This window comes from Mustela lutreola, chromosome 4, assembly GCF_030435805.1.
Source record: "Mustela lutreola isolate mMusLut2 chromosome 4, mMusLut2.pri, whole genome shotgun sequence".
Classification (NCBI taxonomy): Eukaryota; Metazoa; Chordata; class Mammalia; order Carnivora; family Mustelidae; genus Mustela; species Mustela lutreola.
Window position 1 is genome coordinate 98810498 of NC_081293.1, and position 27348 is coordinate 98837845.

Consider the following 27348-nt stretch of genomic DNA (forward strand, 5'->3'; position numbering starts at 1 on the left):
AAATTGCAGAAATATGTATGCCATAGACCCACGGCCCAGGCCCGAGCAAGAGAGCTGAAGTGTTTTTTAAGGAATCTATTCCTTTTCTAGTATCCAAAAGTATTTGCTGTCAATCAGGTTAGCACTAACAGCTGTATCTGGCAGTATCTCAGAAAAAAAGTGATTTATAGATAAATGCGCGATCACAGTAAAACAGACTGATTTCCGCAGAAAATTCCAAGGGGAATCTTCGTATATGATAACCACATCAAAGTAACAGGAGGAAAGCCCCCGAAGCCCAAGAAGTTACTGGGTTCCAGACAGCTCCGGCATACAAGGACGCCCTCTGGTCTCTCAAACCCAAATTCTCATCTCAAGATTGTCACCCGGGGAACTTTTCAAACGGTGCGTCAGTTGAGTTCATTTTACTCATCAGTAATTCGTTTTGTAAGAAAAAACCAATAAGGAAGTTAAAGCTTGGACTAGAGAGGAAATACTGTCAGGAACACACAAAAAATAGAGATAATTTTATTAATTATTCTTAGTTAAGCCCAAATGCCAACCTGCCCTCCTCTGAACACAGCACGTAAATGGTTTCAAGAAGCCTCTGTAGTAAAAGGATTTCTCTCAGCTTTGAGGGGGACTCAGGTTCCTCGAGTCCAGAACCCACTGGAAGTTCCGAGATACCTGTGACATCCCGCACCCCAGACTGTCCTGTTAAATCCCTGACTGTCCCATTCAGGAACTGCTTCTCTCCTGGGGCAGCACTGGGTCCAGCCCTCACTGTCAAATCAATTTCCTCACACTGAGCACAGACTGTTTCCCTATGGTTTCCAGGCTCTGGCCCTGGATCTGATCCAAAAACAAGTCAGATCGACCCTCCACAAAACACACCCTCAAAGGTGTGAAGATGGTTATCCTGCCCCTGGCTCTCTCTGCCCACCAGAAAACCCCAGATTGCTCTTCCTTGGTTCTATCAACCACCCTTAGAAGTCACGTTTGCATCTTCTTCTGCTCAATCCAATGACAATAAATCCGTGTATCCTGAGAACACAGAACACTGGGCCGAGTGGTGTTTTCCAGAAAGAGTCTGAACATGAGTGTAATAGAAGGTACTTCTGTTTCTGTAGTTGAGAATCCCATTAGCGAGTTTTGGAGGCAAATCTCAGTGCCTAGTCAAAGTGAGTTTATAGTTAATTAAAGGCTTATGTTATTATCATAATTTTTAATCTCCTTGGAGCTATTTCAGTATTTTGATTTTTCAAGATCCTTGAGGACCCTGATTCAGTCATTAATTAGATTTGAAAATTCCTTGTAAACATCTTTGATGATAACTGCGCTCAGTGACTTCCTCCTGCCTGGAAACAAACAAACACCAAATTGTTAAGTAAAACACGGCCGGCCCGGGGGCCAAGCCCAGCAGCAGCCTGCTTCTAGAAACAGCTCCCTTGGCCGATGTCCAGCCATCCCTTATCACCCATCCAAGGACTCTGTCTCCTAACTGCTGTTGAGCACATCACTTTCTGGCTTGGCCTAAGTTGTTTTGCTGATGTCCCCGTGTACTGCATTTTCCTGACCAACCAGTCTAACAATATCGTCAAAGAGCATCGCTTCTTCTGGAACTGACTCACTGTGCTCCATTTCTAATTTTCAGAGTTCATTTTCTTGCCCTTTGGAAAGTGCAGACTGACACTCCCCACCATCACTTCCCAGTGCCTCATCCATCTTCCATGATGGCTCCCAGTGTCTGATCCTGGTTGGGGTTACCTGCATCAGGAACCTTGGCCCTGGGGGTCTGGAGAAGCCCATCTGCCTGGAAGATTCTGGCCTGATGGGCCACGGTCTTGCTTCCCACTTCAGTAGGAAAGGCCCTCTACTTTGTTGGCTTTCTGTCCCTGTTCTGCAAGGGGAGCCCCAAGGATAGGCTTCGGTCACGTCTCTGCTGCACCCCCAGGTCCTTGTCCCAAGGGCACGCTCATTCAAACAGAGAACAAAGCAGGAAGGCAGCTGTTCCGTTTTCACTACCATATGTCACCTGGAAGCCACCGGCTCCAAGGGAACATGCACCCCCAGATCTGGCTGCAGCCCATCTGAGGCCACGGGGTACACCCAAAAGACTGTCAGAGCTCATTCCTGTCTCCATGTATGCACTTTCTTTCCAGCGTTTGTATGTACGATTCAAAAACCCAACTTTATCGAAGAATTTCACTGGGACCCCTATTTTTCATGTTTGTGTTTGCTTGAGAACCCAAGTTGTCATTGCTCGGTTAGCATGGCTTTCTTGAGACCCCCAACTCTCTCTCTTGCAGTAGCTTCCACTTCCGAGAGTCGCCGGTTCATTAGCCCGACCCAGCTCAGACAGGCTATCTGTGTCGTCCCTTTGTAGCTGATACCGCGCTCTGTGCCAGGCACCAAGGACCACCACCCCAGAGATGTCCTGTCTTGGCCCCTCAGCAGCTCGCAGCAGAGCTGGTAAGCAATAGGGGCGGGTGGCCAGAGAGCTGAGAGCTCCGTGTTTCAGGTTCCAAAGTGTTGCCTCATCCCACAGCGTCATAGAAGCAGTGATGCACATCCTCTCTAAAGCGTAAGACACACGCATGCTCTGGGTGAGGTCATGAGTTTGATCTTGAGTCCAGATTTTCAGCCCTTAAGCAGCTGACTTTCTCTTCTGTTTTGATAAGGGATCTTAAGTTTGTGAAGAAGAGTTGTATCTACTTTCAGTGGTCGTCAACTATGGGGGGGGGGGCTGCAGGGTAAATCTCAGGCAGTTTCCCCTTGCAAGAGTGAAATGGAAATAGAGAGGGGCGGAGACTGCATGTCTTGGGGGAAGGGGTGAGTGGTGGAGTGGGGGGTTCAAAACGTATACATTGAATAGTTATGGAAGTCAAAAAACTGAATCTTCATCATATGCACCGAACAGCCATTTAAAACAAGATGATTGGTGTGTAAATGAACAAATTTGGTGGTTTTAAATAAGTTAGCTTTCCTAGACCTCACTGTACCTGGTTAAAAAAAGGGGAGGGGGCAAGTAGTGAGTTAGGTCATTTTTAAGACCCTCCCATTAGAAGGGATCCCAATAGTAAGATCCAGCAAGGGACCCCCAAATTTACTACTGTGAGAGGTTTATGTTCATTCTACTGAAGAGAACATCAGCCGTGTCCCCATTCATCCAAACCACCATTTGGAAGTGAAATTTGGCCAACCTCTTGGTCTGTTTTCTTTGTCTAAGCCCATCTGACCTACTGCTTTGATTGTTCAGTGTCTGTGTTTGTCCAGAACAGTCCTACCCTGTTTGGGGAAAAGTAACGGTGGATGTAGGGGGCTTTTTGCTGAGGGATGCCTGTTGAGCCCACGGATGGCAGCGGTGCATGGCACTCTATAGGGAAGCATCCATGAGCAAGTCTGGTCCACAGCTCAAGGACAGGAGGCAAGGCCCTGGCAAGGTGGTGAGGTGCTGTGCAAGGGGATGGGAGGTGCGCAGAATGGTGAGCACTTCAGAGAGGCTAATGAGGTCACTGGTGGGACCACCTGGGAAGGCAGAGGCTGTACAGCACAACTGAAAACCTGCTGTAGGTCTGGTTACTTCTCAAATATGTTAAACAGAATGACCGTATGACTTAGCAATTCCATTCCTAGATATATACCCCAAAGAAGTAGAATGAGTATTGAAACAAAACTTATCCATGAAAGCCCATATCACCACAATAGCTAGCAGATAGAAACACTCCAAAGGCCCGTCAACAGATGCAAGGACAAACTCAGTGTAGCAGAGTCATAGATGGAACACTATTCAGCCATAAAAAAGGAATGAGGCACTGATACATGCTACAACACAGACAAATCCTGAAAACAGCCAGAAACAGAATGTCATATATTTTGGATTCTACTTCTATGAAATGTTCAGAATAGACAAGCATTCCAAAGAGACAGAAAGCAGCTGAGTGGTTTTCATGGGTTGCAGAGGAGAAAGGAAGGAAAGTGACCACTTTTAGTGGGTTCAGCTTCCTTTCAGAGTCATGAAAATGTCAAGGAAATACATCGTGGTGATGGGTTGCACAAACTGTGAATGTTCTAAATGGTGATTAATTTAATGACCATTAACATCGTCAACATGAGTATGCCTGGTCTCACCACTTCTATTCCTATAGTACTGGAAGTCTGAGCCACAGCAATTAGGCAAGAAAAAGGAACGAAAGACATCCAATGGAAAGCGGTACAACCGTCTCTGTTTGCAGATTACATGATCTTAAGTATAGAAAACCCTAAAGACACTACACCAGAATAAATACGTGAATGCTGTAACATTTCAGAAGACAAAATCAATGTGCACAAATCTGTTGTGTTTCTATACACGACCAATAAACTATCTGAAAGAGAAATCAAGAAAGAAATCCCACTTACAACAGCAGCAGAAATAATGAAATTTCTAGGAATAAATTTAACCAAGGAGACTAAAGACATGTACACCGAAAATGACAGGATATTAATGAAATAAATCAAGGTATGAATAAAGGAGAGACAGTCCATGTTCTTGGATTGGAAGAATCAGTATTGCTACAACATCCACAGTATCCAAACTGATCTGCAGATTCAATGTATTCCCTATTCACATTCCAGCGGCCTTTTACATAAAAATAGAAAAAATTAACTCAACATGGATCAAAGACCTGAAACCATAAAACTCCTCAAGGTAAACATACAGAAAAGGCTCCTTGACATTGGCCTTGGCAATGATTGTTTTGGAGTTGACACCAAAAGCACAGGCAACAAAAGCAAAAATAAACACGCGGGACTACATCAATCTAAAAGCCTCTCGCACAGCAAAAGAAAAATAATCAGCAAGATGAAAAGGCAGACTATGAACGGGAGAAAATATTTGCAAACCACATATCTGATAAGGGGTTAATATCCAAAATAAATAAGGAACTCATATAACTCAACTGGGGGGAAAAAAAAAACAAAAACCAAATAATGCAATTATTGAAAAGTAGCCAGAGGATCTAAACAGACATTTTTTCAAAGAAGGCATACAAATGGTCAGCAGGTCCATGACAAGGGGCTTTTCACATCACTAATATCTGGGAGATGCAAATCCAAGCCACAAATGGGATACCATCTCACACCTGTTAGGATGTCTTATAAAGAAGACAAGAGATAACACATGTTGGCAAGAATATGGAGAAAAGGGAACCCTTGTGCCCTGTTGGTGGGAATGTAAATTGATTCAGCCACTATGGAAAACAGTATGGAGGTTCCTCACATTAGAGACAGAACTCCCATTGGATCCAGCAACCCCTCCTCGGTGTACACATCTGAAGGGAATGAAACCAGTATCTTGAGGATGTATCTGCATTTCCATGATCATTACAATATTATTCATAATAGTCAAGACATGAAAGCGACCTAAGGGTCTGACAACAGACGAGTGGATAAAGAAAACATGGTGTGTGTAATTAACTGACCCTTGAGCAACACAGTAGTTAGGAGTCCTGACACCCAGCACGCTTGAAGGTCCATGTGTAACCTCTGACTCCCTAAAACCTAACTACCAATAGCTCACTGTTGACCAGAAGCCTTACCGATAACACAAAGAGTCCATTAACACATATTTCGTATGTTATATATATTATATACTGATTCTTATATGAAAGTAAGCTAGAGGAAAGAAAATGTTAGGAAAATCATAAGGAAGAGAAAATACATTCACAGTATTTATTGAAAAAAATCCAAATATCAGTGTACCTGTGAAGTTCAAATCTGTGTTGTTCAAGGGCCAGCTCCGTGTGTGTGTGTGTGTGTGTGTGTGTGTGTGTATTATTCAGCCATAAAAAAAGAAACACATCTTGCCATTTGTGACAACATGGAGAGAGCCTGAAGGGATTATGCTAAGTGAAATTAGACAAAAGAGGGCAAATACAGTAAGTGAAATCTAAGAATAGGAAAAGAAAGTCAAACTCCTGGAAACAGAAACTAGAATGGTGGTTGCCAGGGGCTGGGGATGGGGAAATGAGGAGATGCTATTTTAAGGGTACAAACTTTCATTGATCAGAGGAAACAGTTTGGAGGATCTGTGTATAGCACAGTGACCACAGTTAAGAATACCGGATTGTGGGGGCGCCTGGGTGGCTCTGACTTCGGGTTAAAGCCTCTGCCTTCGGCTCAGGTCATGATCTCAGGGTTCTGGGATCAAGCCCCGCGTTGGGCTCTCTGCTCAGCAGTGAACCTGCTTCTTCCCCTCTCTCTCTCTGCCTGCCTCTCTGCCTACTTGTGATTTCTGTCTGTCAAATAAATAAATAAAATCTTTAAAAAAAAAAAAAAAAAGAATACCGAATTGCGGATTGCATACTTGAATTTTGCCAAGAGAACAGATCTGAAGAGTTCTTGCCACATACCTGAGAAAGGATAACTAACTGTGAGGTAATTGATCTGTTAATGAACTTGGTGTTAATCATTAACTTTGTGTTCTACCAAGTCATCACTTTGTATGCTTAGAAAATAAACAATTTCATTCATCAGTTATACCTCAATAAAGCTGGGGAAAAAAAAGAAATTGATCAAAAGGTAAATTTCATGTTATGTGCATTCCACCACAGTTTTTGTTTTTTGTTTTTAAGTTGAAAAACCAACCAATAAACGTAAACCAGGCTGTAGCCCAGTGAAGAAACCAGCTGGACCCCTAACCAGGACCACTGGCCGCCCTTTCATTCTCCCTCTGGCCAGAGCTTTCCTGCCTCCCAGCAGAAAGAAGAAACCTCAGGAGCTCAAGTGTCAGTGTAATATAAATTACGGTGAGGGATAAAACAGAAACAACGTGATACACGGCTGAGGATCTAAAAGAGGAATGTCTACCATTGTTTGTGATTATGGATCACATCACAATCTAATAGCAATTTTTATTTAATCAATAATTTCCATGCTGAACAGACAGCCCTGTTACAGAGAATCGACAGGCAGGTACTGATAGCGCCAAGCCTTGTTATTAATCTTTCTTCCACCGGCTTATCAGCCAAACTACTGTAAAAGGCATCTCCAAGATGGATTTTAGAAGCCACCTTTCCTCCTCTGGCCCCTTTTCTTTTCCGCTCTCCCATAACATATCACACAGCGTCGACTCTACATTTATTTGGGTAACCTGGGGCTCGAGTGGCGTAAAAAGGCAGTTCACATTAAGCAATTTCACAAATCAGTGGGACCTCAACCATCGCTCAGGGTTGGCCATTATAGGCTAATAAATCATACTTTCCCTTTGAGTTGTCAATTGCCAAAAAGCTTTGTACAAACGTTGGCATCTGTAATTCCGTAAAGGCTTTTCATCTCGAAATAAGATGCTCTAGACTGATAACAAGAATAATCCCCTCTTGATCAAGAAAAAAAAAAAATCTGCATTTTAGCAATTAAAGCTCCTACCAGAAGCCAAATGGCTCGGTACCGAGACTCCAGCAAAGTTTATCACCACGGAACATAAGGAGAGTACAGTGAGGGTTGGGTCGTGTTCGCTGTAGGACTGCTTTATCTTGTCCCAGGAGCTGTGCCATCACTCACCGCAGCAGGACGGGAGAGGAAGGTGTGAGAACTTCTGCCACCACCTAGAAAAGCCCCTGGGGAGACCTGCGCCTCCTGGACCAGGACTCTCCTGCCTGTCCTGCAAACAGCGCTCGGCGGAAGCTCCAAGGTGAACATCCCAAGAAACACACGGTGTAGGAAGGTGGCGTGGAGAGAACAGGTGAGACAGAATTGGGCCAGGCACCTAAAGCAGGGCCCTCCCCAGCGCCGTACGGGGTGGGGGAGAGGGAGCTGACAGATGATGGCAATTTTGTTATCCTAATCATTAGGAAGACATTTTCGGAACCTCAGATTAGGAGGCACACCAAAACCAAAACAAGGAGAAAAGACAAATGTTAAATAATCACAATAAAACTGTGACTAAGTGGGCCCTAAAAATATGAGTAACACTGTGGTCGGCATCTTCTGTAAGTCATCAGAGACCATTCTCCAATGACCTTGACCGATTGGTTTTACAGAGACAGCAGAGTCTTGGGGCCCTTAGGGAATGAGCCTGGGGCCATGCACACAAGATACAGGGTTCCACGGGCAAAACCACCCTCCAGATGCTCAGCTGGTCGCCCGGAAGCTGCTGACTGCTCTCCAAAGGGCATCCATGATATCCGCACCAGCCGCAAAAATGGTCAGTGTCAAACATCTCCAAAGCGTCCTCCCAAGTTTTAAGATCTAACCGAACACAATTTCTACTGCGGAGTCTCACTTCTGGTCCTGCCCCATTCGGGACATTGCTGGGACAGCTGCTTGGGCTCTGCATAGCTCAGCTCTGATCTTTCTAGGGCTCACACAAGGCTCATGCCTTCCTGGCCTTGGAAACACATGATTTTCCTCCCTCCACCTGGACCAGAAGTCAGTTTCCCAGCACACTAGGTAGATCTCAGGAAACCATCATGCTGGGCTTTAATCTCACTTCCTGTGGCCCCCTGCCTTCCAGGAGCTTTGGTTCCACATCGGTCACTACTGACCACTCTTCAGCCCCCAAAGCGCAGAATGAATCATCCTGTAATTATATTTCTAACCCCACAGAGTGCCAAAAATCCCAGCCTTTTATTTAGCTACTATCATAGATAAAATTCTCCTATAACTTCTGCTTCCATTAACTTCTTCCTGCTGTTTTTTTTTCCCACATGGAAACCCCAACACCTCCCTGCAATGGTCTTTCCCTGTTCAAATCGACCTGTTTTTTTCAAAACCATGTCCGAACCCACCAGACTTTTCTCTGGTGACTTCTGCAAATTTAACTTTACCGGTTTTCCTGCTGCTCTGCTTGTATGTGTCTGGTCCTCCCAATGGCCTTGCCCATACGTTCCCCTCACTCTCAGACATAAATGATGTATGTGTCTGGTCTTGTTCCCTTCTCTGGCTCTGGCCCTGACCCCAACACTGACCACAACTCTGGAAATCTGACAAGGAGGCTTTTTCCTTTTAACACTATGCCTGCAATTTGGGCCTTGGCCACCAGGTGGTGCTGATGCGTCATACGGGTAAAACCACTGGCCCACGCAGGTGAGCACGTGCGGCTGAATCCATGACATATATACATTTAAAAAAATTTCCATGAAAAGCCTTTATATATTCTTTCAAATTTCTTTGATTAAAAGTCTCCTTAATCTCTCTATTCTTCAATTAGGTTGATTAGGACTGTGTCTCCTCATTGGAACTCCTTATAGATGAATATATGTATGTATATATGATTTCACTCTATCCCTACCAAAAAAATAAAAAATAAAACTAAAAAATTAAAAACCCTCTCCACCTTACAGAGGAGGAACTGAGGACCAAAGCTGTAGACTGACTTATTCAGAGTCAGAAATAGTTCTTGGCAGATGTGGGAATCAAAGATATATCCCTTCCCTTCATTCACTGATTAATGCTAGTTTTACTGGTAATTGGCTGGGCTGGGGAAGGAATGGCTTATATTTAAGGCCTTGGCCTCTCTTATAAGGATATGCCACTTATAGCTCTCTTGCTAACGTTAATTGTTCTAGAAATGAAAAAAAAAAAAATCATCTACGGCAGTATTTAACTAATCCCAGGAAATCCTAAACGTCCCTGAATTTTCAAGAGTCCTTGCATTAGAAGATTGCTTTTTGTTTCTGGAGTTCTGTTTTCTGTCAAAGCAGAAGCCTGATCTCCATGCCTGCCATGATCTCAGAAGCTGGAAGTCTGAGTGACTTCCCTTGGTCTGCAAAAAGAAAAAAGCAGTGATGGAATTCTTCACCAAGACAAAGCACTTGGCTGGGTATAGTCCTTACGGAGAGGTATTGAGTGCCTAACCTAACAAATGTGGCTTTAAAATTAAGCTCTACCAAGGTGTACACACACACACACACACACACACACACACACGCATATGTACACGCACACACAGACACCCATATATATTAAATGCCCTTTTGTTAGAGACTAACAAGTTCATTTTCCTTGTAATTTGAAAATTCTATAGCACATCTAAGGAGAAAATTTATCTTTCATCACAGACACCTTTGTTACTATTTTCCATACTGCTTGAGGAGGGAAAGATTTGGGACAGAAAGGGGCAATTCTGCCCTCCAGAGGATATTTGGCAACGTTGGGAGAAATTTCTCGTTACAATGGGGGCAAATCCCTCCAGGAACCTAGGGGGCAGAAGTCAGCAATGCTGTTAACTCTCCGATAACAACACAAAGGGTGGCTGGCACTCACGACAAAAAATTCTCAGCCTCAGTGGGTCCAGGGGGGAGAAGCCTTGGTTTTGGTTGCTCACCAAGAACTTTCGGGAAGGACTTCAAGACAAGAGAGCACCAGACAGTGTAAGGCTCTGAATCTCAACACTGCATGAGCAAGAATAAGGAGAGAGCACATCTAAGGAGAAAGGAACAGAGCGTAAGGAACAGAGCTGGAGACCTCCCCCCCCAGCCCAGTCCTTCTCTCTTAGGGGTTCATGGACCAGGGGCCCAGTTAACATCTTTATGCAATTACTAATTTCATGGTGACTAATTTCAACATTGCCTGAACACGAACCTAAACCAGGTTCTTCGAGGCAAAGTGCATGAATTTAGCAGCTGGCAAATGTCTTCGCACTTTTAGACAAAGAACCACTAACATTTTCTTGAGTATAATTTTTAACAAACTCCCCCAGCTGTTTTGGAAAGTAAATACTATTATTATTCTTATTTCAGAGAGAAGGATGTGACGTGTCTAGGGTAGAGAGCAGCCGGCTCTGAACCCAGGTCTGTCTGCTTTGGAACGGACTGTGCTGTCGCAGGAGAACAGCGGCAAGCCCGAGTAGTCTCTGGGATCGGGTGCTACTGGTTCTTCCAAAGTCACGATCACCAACATCGTCATCATCCTCAAGCCTCCCAAGTAGACCCCCCCTGCTTTGCTTTGACCTTAACCCTTCCCACCTGTTTCCCAGAGGCCTCTCTTTCCCAACACTCCTCATGTGCTTCTCCCCTCTTCTAAACCTTCAGTATCTCAACTACACAGTTCCGGCTTCATTATGTCCGGCTCATATGTCATTCACTCTACGCTTTTATGTTTCCTTGTCTCCCCCTTCCCCTGAGAATGACCCATCCCGGAGGGTCAGGGCTGAGCTGGCCTTGGCAGTGAGCCCACCACGAAGCTGGGGCAGTGGGCAGCATGTAGGCGGCTCCCCGCTGTCTCCAGGGAGGGGCTGAGCGAATGTCTGATCTGCTGCTGTCCGCTCGTCATACTCCTGAGGCACAAGAAGACACATTGTGCTGGCAAGATCTACAGGCAAGTGTGTCCCCACGCAATACGCAGCCCGACCCGAAGTGACCGTCATCCCTTCTTGTATAAAGTGGGCCTGCTGAGAACATTCCAGGAGATCTGACCCAAAGCAGCCTTCAGAACCAGTTCCGAGGAAAATCCTCTCCAAGTGGCAGAAAGAGTTACTTGGCTAAAGATTCCGATGAAGTAATCTGGGGAGATGCAATGCAACATTTCTGGGGTACCCCGAGGCAGAACAAGTTTAAGAAAGTAACTAACACATTATCCTGTAAAGTGACATCTCACTCGAAATATTGATTTCTTATTCTTTGTTCAAGGGGTAAGAACCCTCAGTAAAGGGGAAATTTTTATAATTCCATAATTACTCAAGTAATTAATATGCCACCTCCTTGAAGTATTAAATACGATTATTCTGGAGGGCACTTAATCTACAGGGTGCATTGTTAGAAGAAAAGATGGCATGTGACTACGTGACTGCCTTCCCCCAAACCCCACCTGGGGGCAGCCATCCATAAAGAACCTTGCATCCCCACCCCTCCCCCTCCCAGGCTGCAACGTGGCGGGTGGCGCAGGTTGGGGGGGGAAAGGCTCAGCACAGCACCCCACCAGCCAGTACGTGGGCACTTGAGAGGAAACCTGTTTGCCATCCCTATCCTGAGGACTATCTAATTCAAATCTTTCACTTGCTTTTGCTAAAACTGAGGTCCAAGGAGGTGAAATGGCTTGGCCAAGTCCCATCGATCAGACCTACACAGGGAAGAACAGTGTGCTGGCCTCCGTCAAGAGCAGGTTCAGCAACAATGAATATAAAATGAGCCTGAGAGCCCACAGGCAGAAACCACAGACCCATCAGTGCCACTCTCCTCCCCTCCCCGACTCAACCTTGCAAAAACAAATACATAAAACAAAGAGAGTCCAGGCGTCTTCTCAACCCTCTGTCTGTTTCTCATTAGGCCTCCTGCATGCGATCTCTGTTTGGCCTTGGATGTTGGGGAGGGCATTTATTTTCACGGCTGTTTCACAGTATGATAAGTGAGAAAATAACAGTTCTAGAGGATCAGATGTTTCCAGGGAGGTCATCCCAAGGGTCTGCCACTCAGAATCCCACTGGCCCCGGGAGCCCACAGGGCCCTCTGCGCCCCCCACTCAGGCTCTCTCCTTTCCCTACAGAAAGCATTTCTGCAGGTGCAGTTCAGTCCCTAACTTTAAAAAGAATGTGACCCTTGAGGCACAATTGTCAAAAGACGCCTTTGAAGTTTGTGCTCCTTAGCCTGCATTTTAACATGCAACATTTCCAAATAATCAGAGTAACGAAATTAACTAGCAACTCCACGTAGGGAAAAGAAGATCAAAATCTCCATTCATCCGTTTGACGTTTTATGTGCACACACAACTAATTTCCGCTCGTATCTGAGACCCCTATCGCGTCTTACGCTCAATTTTCTCTTAGGTAAGGCTATACAAAGCAACTTGAGCAAAGGGATCAAAATTAGATGGAAAACATTTAAAATGCAAATTTAGGATCATGGTATTAATATGAAAATAATGTCTCCAACTCATCCTAACGTCCCCGCGTTTTCGATGGATGCACGAATTCTTCCCAGATTCGATGTGCCTTCTTTACATCTCAATCTCCAGGGTATTACAAAGAAAGCCTTTCGTCTCCATGCTGCCTACGTCCAGAATTTGTTTTTGAACGGCAGCAAAGGTGATTATAACTGTATTCTTCTGATAAAGGCAACACCAGCATGCTTTAGAGATCAAAATTTGCAGCCTATGAAAGCACTGAAAATCTAAGTAGGTGGTTAATCACGCTACAAAAAAGTGAATTTCTGACACCGGGCTTAAAAGATACGCATGGAGCACAGGGACTGAAATGCCAGCCCAGATGAGGCTGAGACTAATACAAACACAACTCAGGTTCTCTGCCCCTTTGGCCTCGCTAGCAGGAGATGGTGCCCCCCACCTGCCTAGGGCTCCTCGCAGACTGTTAAAAAACATAATTGGACAATTTCCAGGTCTTAGGAAAAGAATATTGTATGTGCTACTTCTAAAACAGAAAGAGGGTTAAGTCACTGTAACAGAGGATCAAGGAGTACAGTGATCCAGCAAACAGGGGGATGCTAGGGAGGGTGGGGATACGGGATCCCAGCAGTGACGTTTGCAAGCGCCACCAGCCACCAAGCACTGGTGACCCACAGTGAGGTGCACGGTCTTCACATCCATTCCTTCTCCTCTTCTGAAAAAGTCCCTCGGAAAACTCAATGGGGCATTCAGAAACAACATGTGCAGGTTACATGCAGGTTTCTTGTAGGTTTCGGAGAACCTAGGATGGACTTGGGCACCTGCTGTGCATTGTTTCAGAGGCATCCAACCCTCCCAGAGCCGAAGCTGGGACTGAGTTCTGGGACAGAAGGAATGCAAGCAGGAAATGGGTCTCAGGAAGGTTTGGAAGCCTCTCTCTTGCACTCATGAGGTCAGCCCAGAAGATGGAAGCTGAGTTTTTTGTATGCCCCCCCGCCAAAAAGCCATGAGACAACAAACATATTGAGAACCAATATTCTGCCACTTTCAGAAATAAACTGAAATGTAAGATTCGTGTCTGTAACATACCATGCACAACAGCAAAGACAGCAAAAAATGTACCGTGCATGACAGCAAAAATAAAAAATTAAAATAATAATAATAATAATAATTTGGACCTGAAGGAGAAATGTGCTTTCCACCTCATTTGGAGGTCTTAGACTACATGCTTTCAGATGTCAAGGGAAGCGAAAGCGTTTGCATCTTGACAAATCAATAATCAGTTCAGTCTTAATCAAAGGTACTTTGAATTTATTTTCATACGGGATCCCCTTCTTACTCTCTTGTTCCATTCTACTTTAACCGACACCAAGAAAGGGACCAAGTGTAACCAAAACCTCGTTAACAAAAGTATAGATCTATCTTCTTAGCTTCCGGGCCTAGAAGTCAATTTATGACAAATTTAATACTAGCTTGAGAGTAACTAAGCCCAATTATAATTATCTTTCTGGTAAGAGAAATTAATTAAACGTCCCCGTGATAAAGACCCCACAGCAAACCTAGAACAAACACGTGCCTGGCAGAGGACAGGCGCTTGAAATAAAGGAGAAGAGAAGGGAAAGGCAATGTTTAGCCCATCTGTTGGGACAGTAATGGGACAAGGTAATCTTTTCAAGAGAACATGGAGCGCATTACGCTGGAAATGAGACTACCTGGCGGGCAGAGCCCGCCGAGTCCCTAATTCTCCTCTTCAACTGTGTGATTTGCTAATGTGAAACATATGTCCCCCTTTTGCACCAAGTTCAAATGACTCTGGAATTCCAACCGTGCGGCTCAGCGACTGAACCAGAACAAGGGGAGAACTTGTCAGGATTTAAGAGCTTTCAGCAAAGCCCTTCAATCGCAGCCAGCACCCTATTCCACGGAAGGATATCAATTATAGATAGTGACTTGCTTTAGCAGGCGGTCGGGCCTGTCAGACACTAGATAGACAACCATGAAGAATCATGAATCTTTCTATTAACTGTAAGAGGGGGAAAAAGAATGGGTCATGGCTATAAATAAGGCAGAGCTTCAGAATGGTTTAACACCTTGCCTCTTGGTTGCATGTAGCATGAAAATCCAACTAATTCACTAAATGTCGCCTCTCCGAGGACAACCATGGGAAGGGAAACAGTTAAGACTTCCCTCTGTCCTAAAAAAAAAAAAAAAAAAAGTGGGGTTTGCCACTGGTACTTTTTTTCCCCGTGGATGGAAAATTAATTAGGTGGATGTGGAGCTAGTCCTTTGATCGACAAAGAGTAAAGTGTCCGTGGTCTCCCAGGCCACTGCCGATGCCACCAGCTACGCCCACAAGGAGGAAGGGACTTAAATGTCACACCAAGTAAAATCTACTTAAACGCACAAATTTGGAATCTCTGCATTTCAGGTAACGAGCAAAAAGGTGGAAAATAAGTGATACGAACGAGTGCTTTTATGGAGGTTGTTGCAAGGTGTAACTTCAGCCCACTTCATGTATATAATTTATCCCAGACTAAAATTAATATCATGAAAGTAATACCTTGGATTTTCTCCTAATCCTGACATGAATTCCCTCTAGCTGGTTTGGAATCAAAAATTTCCACTGTACGTGGATTCATTCCAATATTTTATGGTAAGACACACACCATGGTGGTCATTTAGGTCGATAGTTTAAGCAGATTTACCTCAAAACTGCTGAGATCTCTCTACTAAAACAGAGGCATCTCGCCACTGAGATTCAATACACCTTCCAAAGTCACTCTCTCTTTTTTTTTTTTTTTTTTAAGATTTTATTTATTTATTTGACAGAGAGAGATCACAAGTAGGTAGAAAGGCAGGCAGAGAGAGAGAGGAGGAGGAAACAGGCTCCCTGCCGAGCAGAGAGCCCGATGTGGGACTCGATCCCAGGACCCTGAGATCATGACCTGAGCCAAAGGCAGCGGCTTAACCCACTGAGCCACCCAGGCGCCCCCAAAGTCACTCTCTTAAAAGCTTCCGCGTTAAGTAGGCAGCAGGAAGGTTAAAAATGCTTCCTCAAACCTGGTCTCTAATGAGGAACACGATTCCTTTGAAATACAGACTCCGAATAAGCTCCCTCACCCGGGGAACTATAATTATAGCACTCCCTGGAAACTACAATGACTTATCCTCAGAAAAGGCACCACAAGACGGTGTCACCTCTCAGGAGGACATTTTCAAAAGCAAACAGCTCTGGTAAGGTCTTGCTCACGATGGCAGATCCCATGCAAACGATTCCCCTCACGAAGTTGGCTGTTCCCTCCTCCTATCACTAAGGGTACTCTCTGCACAGTTCACTCTTCGGGAATATCTGTCTACCCTAAAAGAAAAATTCTGAACTTTTTCTTTCTGTCTTTGGTAGGACCATGTCTGTGGTTTCCATTAAAAGTCAGCAAGAAGAAAGGGCTATTAAGTAAGGCTTGGCTTAAAAATAACTCTCGCATCAAATGAAAGAGAAAGAATCGAATTAGGTTCATGGAAAAATCTGGAAATATACCTTAATTAAAAACATTTGACTTTTCTAGGTTTCTTGCTGTGCTGAGAAATCCAAAATCCTTCCTACACAATTACAAGGAGACATGATTAAAAAAAGAAATGGGGGAGTGGGGAGACCCTGCTGATGTCATGTTAACATCTTGCAACTTTCTATACCTAACAGATTGCGAACACTGGCAAAACCACGTCATTGCCGTGACGGTGACGTGTGGACATCTCCCAGAAGAGGAGCCAAGTTGAAGACGACACTGTGGTCGAGGAAAGATGGGGGATGTGTCCAGAATTGTAGAATTTTTGTGTTTCAGCGGAGAAGGGTTATCAAGAAATATGGATCCTCTAAAATTAGAAGTTACTAGAAAAGAAGAGTGAATGGGGCAAGTGTGTGTAGTGTGCGTGTGTGGGGTGGGCGGCAGGGCATCCCAAGCAAGGCTGCTCTCTCAGATGTTCCGTCACAGTAAAAGCAGAAGAACCAGCCACACGTAGCAGAACATCAGTAATGCCTTGATGAGACCCTGTGTTTGTTCACAGGAGTGCGTGAGCCTCTGCCTGTCCCGCCTCGATGATCGAGAGCCACTTCCATCTCAGTTACTCCCAGTCCCCTTGGCTAGGGAGACTCTTCTGGCATGAAAGAGAGTACCAAATCAAAGGGAGCACTGGCAAAGGAAATATGCCTCATAAGGTACATGCACATGAGCGCACGGAGCGCACTGCGTCATTGGAAATAAAACCCATGGGGGCAACACTTCTGGACCTGGTACAGTGAGACGAGGTGTGGATCTGGGCTGGACCGTGCTGCAGACACACCACTGAGCACATTTTAAAACACACATCACTTTTTCCACGGAACTACTCACCCCGCAAGTGTTGGCCTTCAGTCAAGACATTGTGCTAATGGCTTCCCCAAGCATCTACCTACTAATTGCTGCAAAAAATAGTGGGAGGTTCCTTGGACCTTGAGAGCTTGGAAGGAGCAGGCAGAACCAAGAAAAGGAATCCCCCACCTCTACACTTTTTTCTGCTGTGTCTGGGTCTAGGAGAGGAGAATCAAACTTGGTTAAAAGGTTAATAATAATTCATGTCCAGCTTACTATTACTCAATAACCATCAAAGACGCTAACTCAAAATAGTGTTTTCTGGCTTACAGGATCAGAGTCATTACGCTCTCTATTGAAGACTTTATTGAATTTTACACTAAGCTTTAGCTGACTGAACAGGTCAAGCACCGTGGCTCAGAGTTTTCTTTATTCTCAGAAAGTCATAAAGCTCTCTCCCGTTTGCAACGCTGCTAGCTAAGAAACCGGACTCAGCGCAGGGTCAGGGCAGCTGACCCCGCAGGAAAGGTCACATAGTTGTAAAGCCCACTTCCGGCGTCCCCCCACTTACGTGTACCAGCTGCTCCTGGGTGTCGAACTCCCGCGTGCAGCCTTCCCAGTGGCAGTTGGTCTCATAGATGACTTCAGGCTCCTGTTTGCTTTCGTCTTTGTCCCCTTCCTCCTTCACCAGGGTTGTTCCTTCTGGCTGTTCCTGGAGGTGCATTGGGGGCAGGGAAGCAGGGCGGGGTAGGGTGGGGAGGAGAGAGGGAAAGAAAGATCAGACACAATGGAAGGGCAGATAAGAGAAAGGAAAAAAAGAGAAAGAAAAGAAAAGAAAGGAAACCCTGATTGCACAGGCTTTCTTCCTGGAGGCAATTTTTCAGGAAAAATAAAATAGAGCCCAGGTTTATCAGCTGCATTTTGTGAACAGAAGTCAAACATATGGAATCATTTGTGTGCATGTTTTTTGAGGTTGTTAATGCGGGATTAAAAACAACAGTCCTGGGGCGCCCGGGTGGCTCAGGGGGTTAAAGCCTCTGCCTTTGGCTCAGGTTATGACCCCAGGGTCCTGGGATCGAGCCCCACATCAGGCTCTCTGCTCAGCAGGGAGCCTGCTTCCTCCTCGGCCTCTCTGCCTACTTGTGATCTCTGTCTGTCAAATAAATAAGAGCTTTAAAACAAAACAAAACACAACAGTCTCAACTGTAATGATGATAAGAAGTTGACGCCCAAATGTTGCCCCCCCCCCCCCCCCGAATGCTAGAGGAAAAAAAAAGAAATGGAAACATCATCCCGTCAGGGAGGCAATTAAATTAGGTCACGCCGTCTTTACCCAAAAGACTGGCCTTTTTTCTCTTTCGGTTAGATTCTTTTTAGTGTGTTAGTTTGTTGATTCTCCTATTTTGGAATCAGGGCAGTGGTTTACTAGTAATTCTAATTCTGCTTTCCCTGCCGCTGGAGCTGTGACAGGCACTTTCTGGGTTTCAGAGGGATCCTGTCTTCCTGTTTCAAGCTCTGATCTCCGAGGATACGGGCTATTGCCCCAGACCCACAGCATCTGAGCTTAGCAGCTGAGTCTCTTCTACTCTCTGAGGCAGCTTCACTGCAAAGACCATGCAAACAATTGGGGCGCCTGGGTGGCTCAGTGGGTTAAAGCCTCTGCCTTTAGCTCAGGTCATGATCCCAGGGTCCTGGGATCGAGCCCCACATCGGGCTCTCTGCTCAGCGGGGAGCCTGCTTCAGCCTCTCTCTCTGCCTACTTGTAATCTCTGTCAAATAAATAAATAAAATCTTACAAAAAAAAAAAAAAAAAAAAAGAAAGAAAGAAAGAAAATGCAACAATTTCCAGAATTTGGGATCTCATGTGGGGCAGCATGACAAAAACTGCCCATGAGCATTTACATGTAACCAGCAAGGTTGTTGGCTGGCAAAATTCAAGGAGAAGGATGGATTTCAGAACCTATAACATCCATTCACTCCATCTTCAAAGCCCTCCTCCCTCGAAAGGAAAATGTGGGTGGAGGTCGTCTGAGTTTGGGGCTAGAGCAGCCCGGATGTAGAAAGGTCCAGAGTCTGTGGACATCCAGACTCCAGTCCAACCCCTACTTCCAGGGATTAATATTCACTGACCTTCTTCCTGTGTCAGACTCGGGGACCTTAGGAGATGGTATTCTAGGCATAATAAACACATTTTAAAACAGAAGCTCAGAGGGTCTAAATGCCTAAAAGCAGAGCCCAGATTGGACTTTCTACACTTGTCCTGTGTCAAGGCCCAGAATCTAATTGGCCTTAAATTGGGTAAGTTGTACCTTGATCCCTCCTTCTGTTCTCCAAGCCCTCCTGGCAAGTGGGTAAAGGCAAAATAGGAACAAAAAAGAACACGGCCGGTGTAAGGAATATCATCAACTGCGCCCAGCTCCGGCTTATGGCCAGGAGCTGGTATTCTGGGGCCCGAGACCAGGGCTTGGGACTGAAACTTGGTCCCGTCAGTGATTGGTTACAAATTAATCCAACTGCTTACACCACAAGCTACGGTTTATTCGACCTAAGAATCTGAGTTAGAGAATCCGGTGGAGTCAGACTGCATCACTGGCCTCCTGTCAAGCGCATGGGTCAAGACCAAGGCCAGAACACAGAGGATATGGACATGCTGTGAGAGACCTTGGCCTGGATGGACCCACAGGCCAGCGGCAGAGCCCCCCAGTGCTCACCTGCTGGCCCCGAGGCCCCGGGCTGGGGAGGTCTTCATCGGGCTTGATCTTGGACCGCTTGTTGTGCATCAGGTCCCCCGTGCTACTCACCGCAGACTCACTGGTCGGCTTGTTCTGCGGGTCACATTTGCAGGGACAGAGACAGTAATTAGGTTTCGATCAAGGAGCGGGACCAGAGCTAAAACATGCTGTAGACAAGCCGGCCGATGTGGCATTGGAACAAGGGCTTGGTAAGTCTCCAATCCCACAAGAGCAGAGCCCAGGAAACATGTCTGAGGCCAGAAAACATCTATGATGGTTTCCCCTTGGGAGGAGAAACCCCCTGTGGCTTTCAGGGGCCCCTGGGGGACTCCTTCGGTAAAGCATTTGCTTTCAGCTCAGGTCTTGATCCCTGGGTCCTGGGATTGAGCTCCATGTTGGGCTTCTTGCCCAGCGGGGAGCCTGCTTCTCCCTCTCCCTCTGTCTGCCGTTCCCCCTGCTTGTGCTTTCTCTCTCTCTCACTCTGTGTGTGTCAAATAGATACATAAAACCTTAAAAGTACATAAAATTAATTCCCTAGCTTTTAAATGCTAGAAGATTGGAGCAGGGCACTTGGGTTTTCATGAGCTCCAATCGTGTGCTTCAAAGAACAGAGTAGAGAGGTGGGCAGGAAACCAAAAGAAACAGCTGGCGATGTTCTTAGAGGATTCAGACTCTTTGAGCGGGATTATCGAGGAGGTAAGAGCAGAGGGCATGGCGGGTTTGGTTCTTCCTGTGGAGTTATCACAGGACCCGAAGTGCCTGCAGGGAGTCACCCAATACGCCCCTCATGCGGCGTATTGACCTGAGCAGGGTTACAGACCCTCATCCAGCAGCCCCGCTGTCCCACCGGGGAGGAAACGACTCTGGGGCAGGAAGCCCACACACACGTGCCGTACTCATCAAAACCTGAAGCCTACGTAGGGCCCTGGATTCGGAAGACCACGAGAACGCGGGGGCAGCCACCTGTCCTGGGGTAGGCAGGGCCCTCCTCTGCGGCTGCAAGACAGATCAGCTCCTCGGGCTGTGTCTCTCACCTGTGAGGACTCTGATGGGCCCGAGCTGACCTGGACGGGGTTCAGGACTGTGGGGATCCCAGGGATGGGCCTCTGTGTTGGAAACGTCGGAGCAGGGTGGATGAGAGGAGGGCTGTGTCCAAAGGCTGAGCCTAAGCTCTGCTGCCGGCTTAGGATTTGCTGATGCATATGGAGAGACACGGGAGCAGAAGGGTAGGTGAAGCTCAGGGCAGGGCTGTAGGAGGAGAAAAAGAGCAGACGGCGCTCATTCACACGGAATGCGCACAACCCCACCAGCATGCCGCGTCTGCGTCTTTACACCTGGTGCTGCCCTCCCAAGTGACATCAGGTCTGCCTGTGCAGGCCAGAAGGCAAAAACGGTTACTGATGGACATCGTGCATACTTCCGAGAGAAACACGCCTGCAGAAGCAGACACGTGTGTGCCCACACCCAGACACACAGACCTGAAACGAGACTCGGCAAACGGGAACAAAAGGCTCAATAACAGCTATTTATTGCAATAACAAACTTTATATAAAAAAAGAGAATGGGCGACTACATGCTTTATAGTATTTTTATTGGCTCTCAGCGCTGTATGTCCCCGTGCATGGAGCAATCCCTTTAATCTCGGCTCACACTGCGTGCTTTCATATGTCTCCAGATCTTATTACAAGAGGAAGGAAAATCAATTGGTTAAATGTGTTTTGAACACCATGCTTGTCATATCACTCATTTGTTTGTAAAGATGGAAAGCTCGGTTCATCCAGAATGCCACCTAAAGAATTTCCATCAGTGCCATCTGGTTATGGAAGCTGATGGATTAACCTCTCCTGGCTCAGATCGGTGATCAATGGGCTCCGGTGGAGGAATATTCCAGTGGGAGAGCTCGGCTCCCTCTCCCAGCTAAATGGCATTAAATGTCTACGCAAGCCCATTATACATGCTAATGCCTGTCACTGCTCCATTATGCCTCAGCTCCGTCCAGCCTACGGCGAGTTGCGAAGAAGCCGCACTATTACCTACAGATTGCTCAATGGGTACACGGTGCCAAATCGTCCTTTGTGCCGGCACGGTTTAAGAATCAAATCCTCTTAAAAGAATGAAGTGTTCTCGAGGAAATCTGCCCATGGCTTAAAAATGCATGAAAAACTATAATTGCATTCCCGAACGTTTCCTTCTTAAAAATAATCAGTGGTGGGGGGGGAATAATAAAAATATGCATTTCCTCGTCCTGCTGTGTAATACCCAGAAAGAATCAGAGTTTCCCGTAATGTCAAAGGTAGAATTCATGCAAATTTCCAATCTGGTGGGTTAATTACTGCTGTTGGTAAGCGCATTAACTGAGAATATAATAATTACAATACCAAAATTCACACCATTTCAACAACTTTAAGTAATAATTCTGAAGATATACTCTGTTCATTAATGTGACTCCACATTTTGCCTATTTGACAACAATCCATGAAAGGCTGCTTCAATGGGATTACATTACTATTATTCCTACAGAGAACCTTGCGTTACAATAGCTTGCCCATTTAACACTGAATATCATTAAGATTACCCTCGGAGAATTTCCCCCAGCTTGGAGGAACTCTCCTTTCATTCCGCATTGTCACTCCATAATAAAGGCGAGCAGGAGTGTGCTGAAAACAGTCATTGTTCATGGCAAGTTAGGGAGAAATCAGTAATAATATTCCGTTTCTGCAGTGCGATAGTTTCTGCCCGTTTCCGAAAGCAATGGTGAATGATTACGGCAAGACTCCGCTAAGGTAGCTGCGTGGATGACTGATAGGGCATTAATCAAAAGATGCATATCTGCCCCAGAATTTGTTCACAAGCTTTCTTCTAATAGCTGATTTCATGTTCACTGAGCTCTATGCCAGTTTGTCCAATTTATTTTTCAGTGTACAAGCCATTCATCAAAAAAAAAAAAAAAAAAAAAAAAACCCACAATGATTTAACACCCCACCCCTTTCCCTTTTGGTGAATGGGCATGACTAAGTACAACTACATTATTCTACTCATTAAAAAAGCAAAAGCCCAAAGACCCCACTAGACATATATGTGCAATGGGACACAGTCCGAGGAAGCCTCCAGACACCTTCGCGGAGTTTCCTGAGCCCACACGGTGGGGCAGGCGTGGAAGGGGCCCTTCTAATGCCGGAGGGCTCAACGTTTGGGGGCTCAAAAAGTCAGGACCTGATTAAGGCTCGGGGCCACTAGAGAAAACATTTCAGAGGCGGAACATGCCCTCAGTTGTGTCTATGAGCGATTTCCAGATGTTCCTGGGCAGGCAGGATGGGTCCATTTTTACTTCTCAAAAGGTGTCAGAGGGAAGGAGAGCCAGGCTGGGTTTCCTGCTGTGAGTCCCGTCCTCAGATACACTCAGGCTGACCTCAGCAGACATCGGGAAAGGCAGGGACAGCTTTCGATACATTTTGGGAATGTCCCATCCCCCTCTTGTGGCTGCTTTCCTGCAGATAAAAAGCAGGTGCCAGGAACAAACCTTCTCCGAAATCCATGTCCAGTCTTGGCTTCCAGGGGACATGATAAGCACTGGCTGAGCCTCCCAGAGTGTAGGCAGCTGGCCACAGGAAGGCTCTCTCCACCACGTGGGAAAGGCAGGTGATGGCAGGCTCCTGCGGTGGCAGGCAGGGTCCCCACTCGCAGAGCCCGTGCTGTGGCAAGCTGCCTGCTCCTCCTGGTCACAGAGCCTCTTTAGGACTCGATGACACATGTCACTCTCGGCAGTGTCGCAGCATCAGCAAGGACGCTCTCAGGAGAGCATGGAGGAGGACAGAGGGTTTGGAAGGAAGAAGCCAAGGATGGGCAACGTCCCAGCACCGCGTGGAGATGTCAGTGACGACAGAAAGAAGGACTGGGGCATTTCCACAGGTGCGGAGTCGGGGATCAGCCACCACCCCTACTCTCTGACAGTAAGTGGCCCTAGGAAGCTCCACCTCAGGGTCCCGGGCGGCTGGGGGTGGGGTGTTGGTTGGGGGGGAAGCAGGAGAGTCCCCCCGGGCCACAGGTACCACCTACATCCTTCCCGAGCTGAGCATGGTCACATCCTTTCTATCAGCTGGGTCTTGGCCTTCTGAGACCCTGCCCCATCCAAATGAGCCCCCCTGCACGGCGGGTCCGATCACATTCTCCTGTTGGACCCTTCTGTTCCCTGGCCACACCCGCACTCTCTGAGGTCACAGTCTGTCTCCCTCTAGACCTTGAGGTCCCAACGGGGTGGACCCGCTGATGCCTGGAACACTGCCTGGTGCACAGCAGGCCTTCGATACGGAGTCCTGAGCGACCGAGTCTCTTTTCAGCGTACTACAGTGTCCATTTACTGCTGCAACTGAGCGGCTGAAAACGATACACGCTTCCTCTCTCGCTGGCTCATGAAACCAGTACTGCATTTTTGTGGAGTCTCCGGCAGCTTCTAGAGGCCAGGCCGACCCGTCCTCTGCTGATGCTGATGGTTGCATATTGGCTGATCTTCTTCCCTGGCTCTGACTCTGGTCCCCCACCTTCCTCTTATAAGGATGCTTTTAATTACATCAGAGCCACCCGAATAATCCCAGATAATCTCATCTCGAACTCCTTCCCATAATCGCAGCTACATAATTCCTTCTGCCTGTAAGGTAAAAGGCCTGTTCATTTCTGGGGTTAAGATGTGAATGTCCTTGGGGCCGATCACACACAGAAGAGTCAATTCAAAGAAAACCATGTCTTCCTCTGAAAACTACAATTTGACAATGCGTCTGTAAAACAGTCTAAACAAAGCCAGATTCATGTCTTTCTAGACAACTTTAGCGGCTGAACAGTCTTTGCCGATTACAGAGGTCAGAATTAAAAAGAAAAAATAAATCCTAACCTTTAGAAACCCTGAAAAGAATCATTCCATAATTTCCTAGAAATTACTGATGTTGTTGAGGATTTTTACAAATCTCCTGTGTCCTCCAAAGGAGGACATGACCTAATTTAAAACTCGGTCTACCTGAGCTTTATTACCTCAAACTTTTTTATATTTCTGCTCACCCTATTCTTTCCTGTGGATCCCATGAAGAAAGCTTAATTTTATCATCTGATTTCTGCATTCTCTTCACTCAGTATTTGACATTTTAAATATAATTTTTTAAAAAACCATTGTTTTTTAGTTTTCACTTCTTTTCCAAATGACTATCGGAAAGATGGGGTGACTTAAAACACAAAACATTTATGATAATGTGACTTAAAATGATTTATCTATATTTAGTCAATGAGACGAGGAGAAAACGTGTCAGGTGGCCCCCATCTTCCCAAACAAGGTGTTAACTAGGCCACAGACTTCCCCAGACAACAGGCTGAAAGGAAGTCTTACGATGGTGAGGAGAAAGAAGAGCTCAAGTCACCACATTGGAGGACTCTCGCAGGGCAGTCACCATGGGACATGCCCTCTAAGTGTCCCACCCCAGAAACAGTTTGCAGCGGTCATAAGAAAACCTTCTAGCAACTAGTGATCCTTGCAAAACACTCCAAGAAGCACTCTTCTAAGACAACAGTTATCAAGCCAGAAGAAATTAATTTCAATATTAATTTGGCCTTTACTTTTCTCAAGAGTAGAAAAGGAAAAAAGGGTTTTAGGTCCTTGACTCTAGCGTGGAGAATGTCCTCAGCCACCCAATATAATTTCTACCCATTAGAACAGATTCACAGTTACAGATTTTTTGCTTTATAAAATACCTTAAAGGAGCATTCCTCTGTGTTTGTGGTGACTCAGGGATAGAGCTCTGAGCACACGGACATAAAATTACTCACAGTCAGTTCCCACTCTATGTTCAGCTCTGAGCTAACAGTGATCAACATAGTGTTGTCTGAGTGGGAACAAGTTTGTCTATTTTCCAAAGATTTAAATGAAAACTCCCTGGATGCCTGGGTGGCTCAGTGGGTTAAGCCTCTGCCTTCGGCTCAGGTCATGATCCCAGGGTCCTGGGATGGAGCCAAACATCAGGCTCTCTGCTCAGCAGGGAGCCTGCTTCCCTTCCTCTCTCTGTCTGCCTCTCTGCCTACTTGTGATCTCTGTCTGTCAAATAAATAAATAAAATCTTAATAAAATAAAATAAAATGAAATGAAAACTCCCAAAGTCTGAAACTTTGAAAAAGTTTTAATATATTTATCCTCTATCAAAAATCAGAGGTATAGTTTTGTTGATACTCTTTTTGCAAAGTTGGCCAAGTTTTGCAAATGGGGCCTGGTCTCTTCATGAGCAATAAACAGCATAGTCACACCTCACCTACCAGGAAGTCTCCTACCTGGGAATCTCAGCAACTACCCTCAATCCAGGTAACATTTGGAGTACAATTAGAAAGAAAATGTTAAGCGAAATAAATGTCATAAAATGCACACACAAAATCTTGTATCAATTCAGTAAGTTTTAACCATGTACTTTTTATGTATCTCATTTATAGTCCCAGAGCATAAAATATTTTTTGCAACTAGACAGTTAGATATTATTATAATCAAGACATGGAACTTTGACACTCATAATCATTTTTCACTTTCACCACATTGTTTTCTCACACCAAGGAAGTAATATGAGCCAACGTTTGTACAGAAACCTTGTGATCAATCCATGCATTTGTATTTAATTTCTAGAATGACCTGTTAGTGGGGACACTGAAAGTTCATGCTGCTGAAAATCACTCCCTAAATATTTATTCACCACCTGCTGCCTGTGTGAAGAGTGACAGACACAGGGTGCCTCTGCCTTCTTAGGAAATGTCCTGTTTTAAATATAAGGTCAATGATAACTACCTACAAACATGTGTTTTTCAATTGCTCAGGTTGCTGTATTTTGCTCAGATGTGAATTTTGGAAACATCCTTCAAAAGGAATGCATACTGGGGCCATTGGGTGGCTCAGTCATTAAGCATCTGCCTTCGGCTCCTGTCATGATCCCAGCACCCTGGGATCGAGCCCGTGTTGGGCTCTCTGCTCAGTGAGGAGCCTGCGTTCCCCTCTCTCTTTGCCTGCCTCTCTGCCTATGTGGGATCTCTCTTTGAAGCAGCTCACTGGGCCTCCCTGAGCATCAGTTCCTTGGACCTGAAAACAATTCAGCCTTGCTGGGAGCTTGGAAGGCTTCCTGCTGTTCCCGGAGCAGGGGCCAAGGGCTGTGCCTAACTGGGCCCCTGCCTGCCTTTCCTGTTTACTGCCCTCCATCTCCTGGATTCCTGACACTCCCTCAACACCCAAGCTCTTCCCAACCCGTGGCCTCATCTGGTCCACTCATTCATTCGTACCTGACTGGAGCCTTTTTCCCCCCTTCAGGAGTTCAGTGAGAGTAGGGGTCCTGCCTCTCATCCATCCCAGTAGCCCCCATGCCCAGCGTGGTGACTAACACAGAGTTGAACATGCAGCTGAATACGGGAGGGGATGAATGAGTAACTGATTCAATGAAATGCTCTCTAAAACCAATAACCACATA

The 27348-nt window shown here is 45.8% G+C and overlaps 1 protein-coding gene across 2 annotated transcripts in view; it reads right to left on the reverse strand.

Moving 5' to 3' along the window:
* The window catches only part of GLI3 (GLI family zinc finger 3), a 266709-nt gene that overhangs the window by 48502 nt on the left and 190859 nt on the right, over positions 1-27348 (reverse strand). For both annotated transcript variants that reach the window (XM_059170584.1, XM_059170583.1), the window contains exons 8-10: positions 20908-21121; positions 19853-19966; positions 17713-17853 (exon numbers count right to left, since the gene is read on the reverse strand). In XM_059170584.1, the coding sequence (XP_059026567.1) occupies positions 17713-17853; positions 19853-19966; positions 20908-21121 (469 nt within the window). The remainder of the gene's footprint in view (positions 1-17712; positions 17854-19852; positions 19967-20907; positions 21122-27348) is intronic.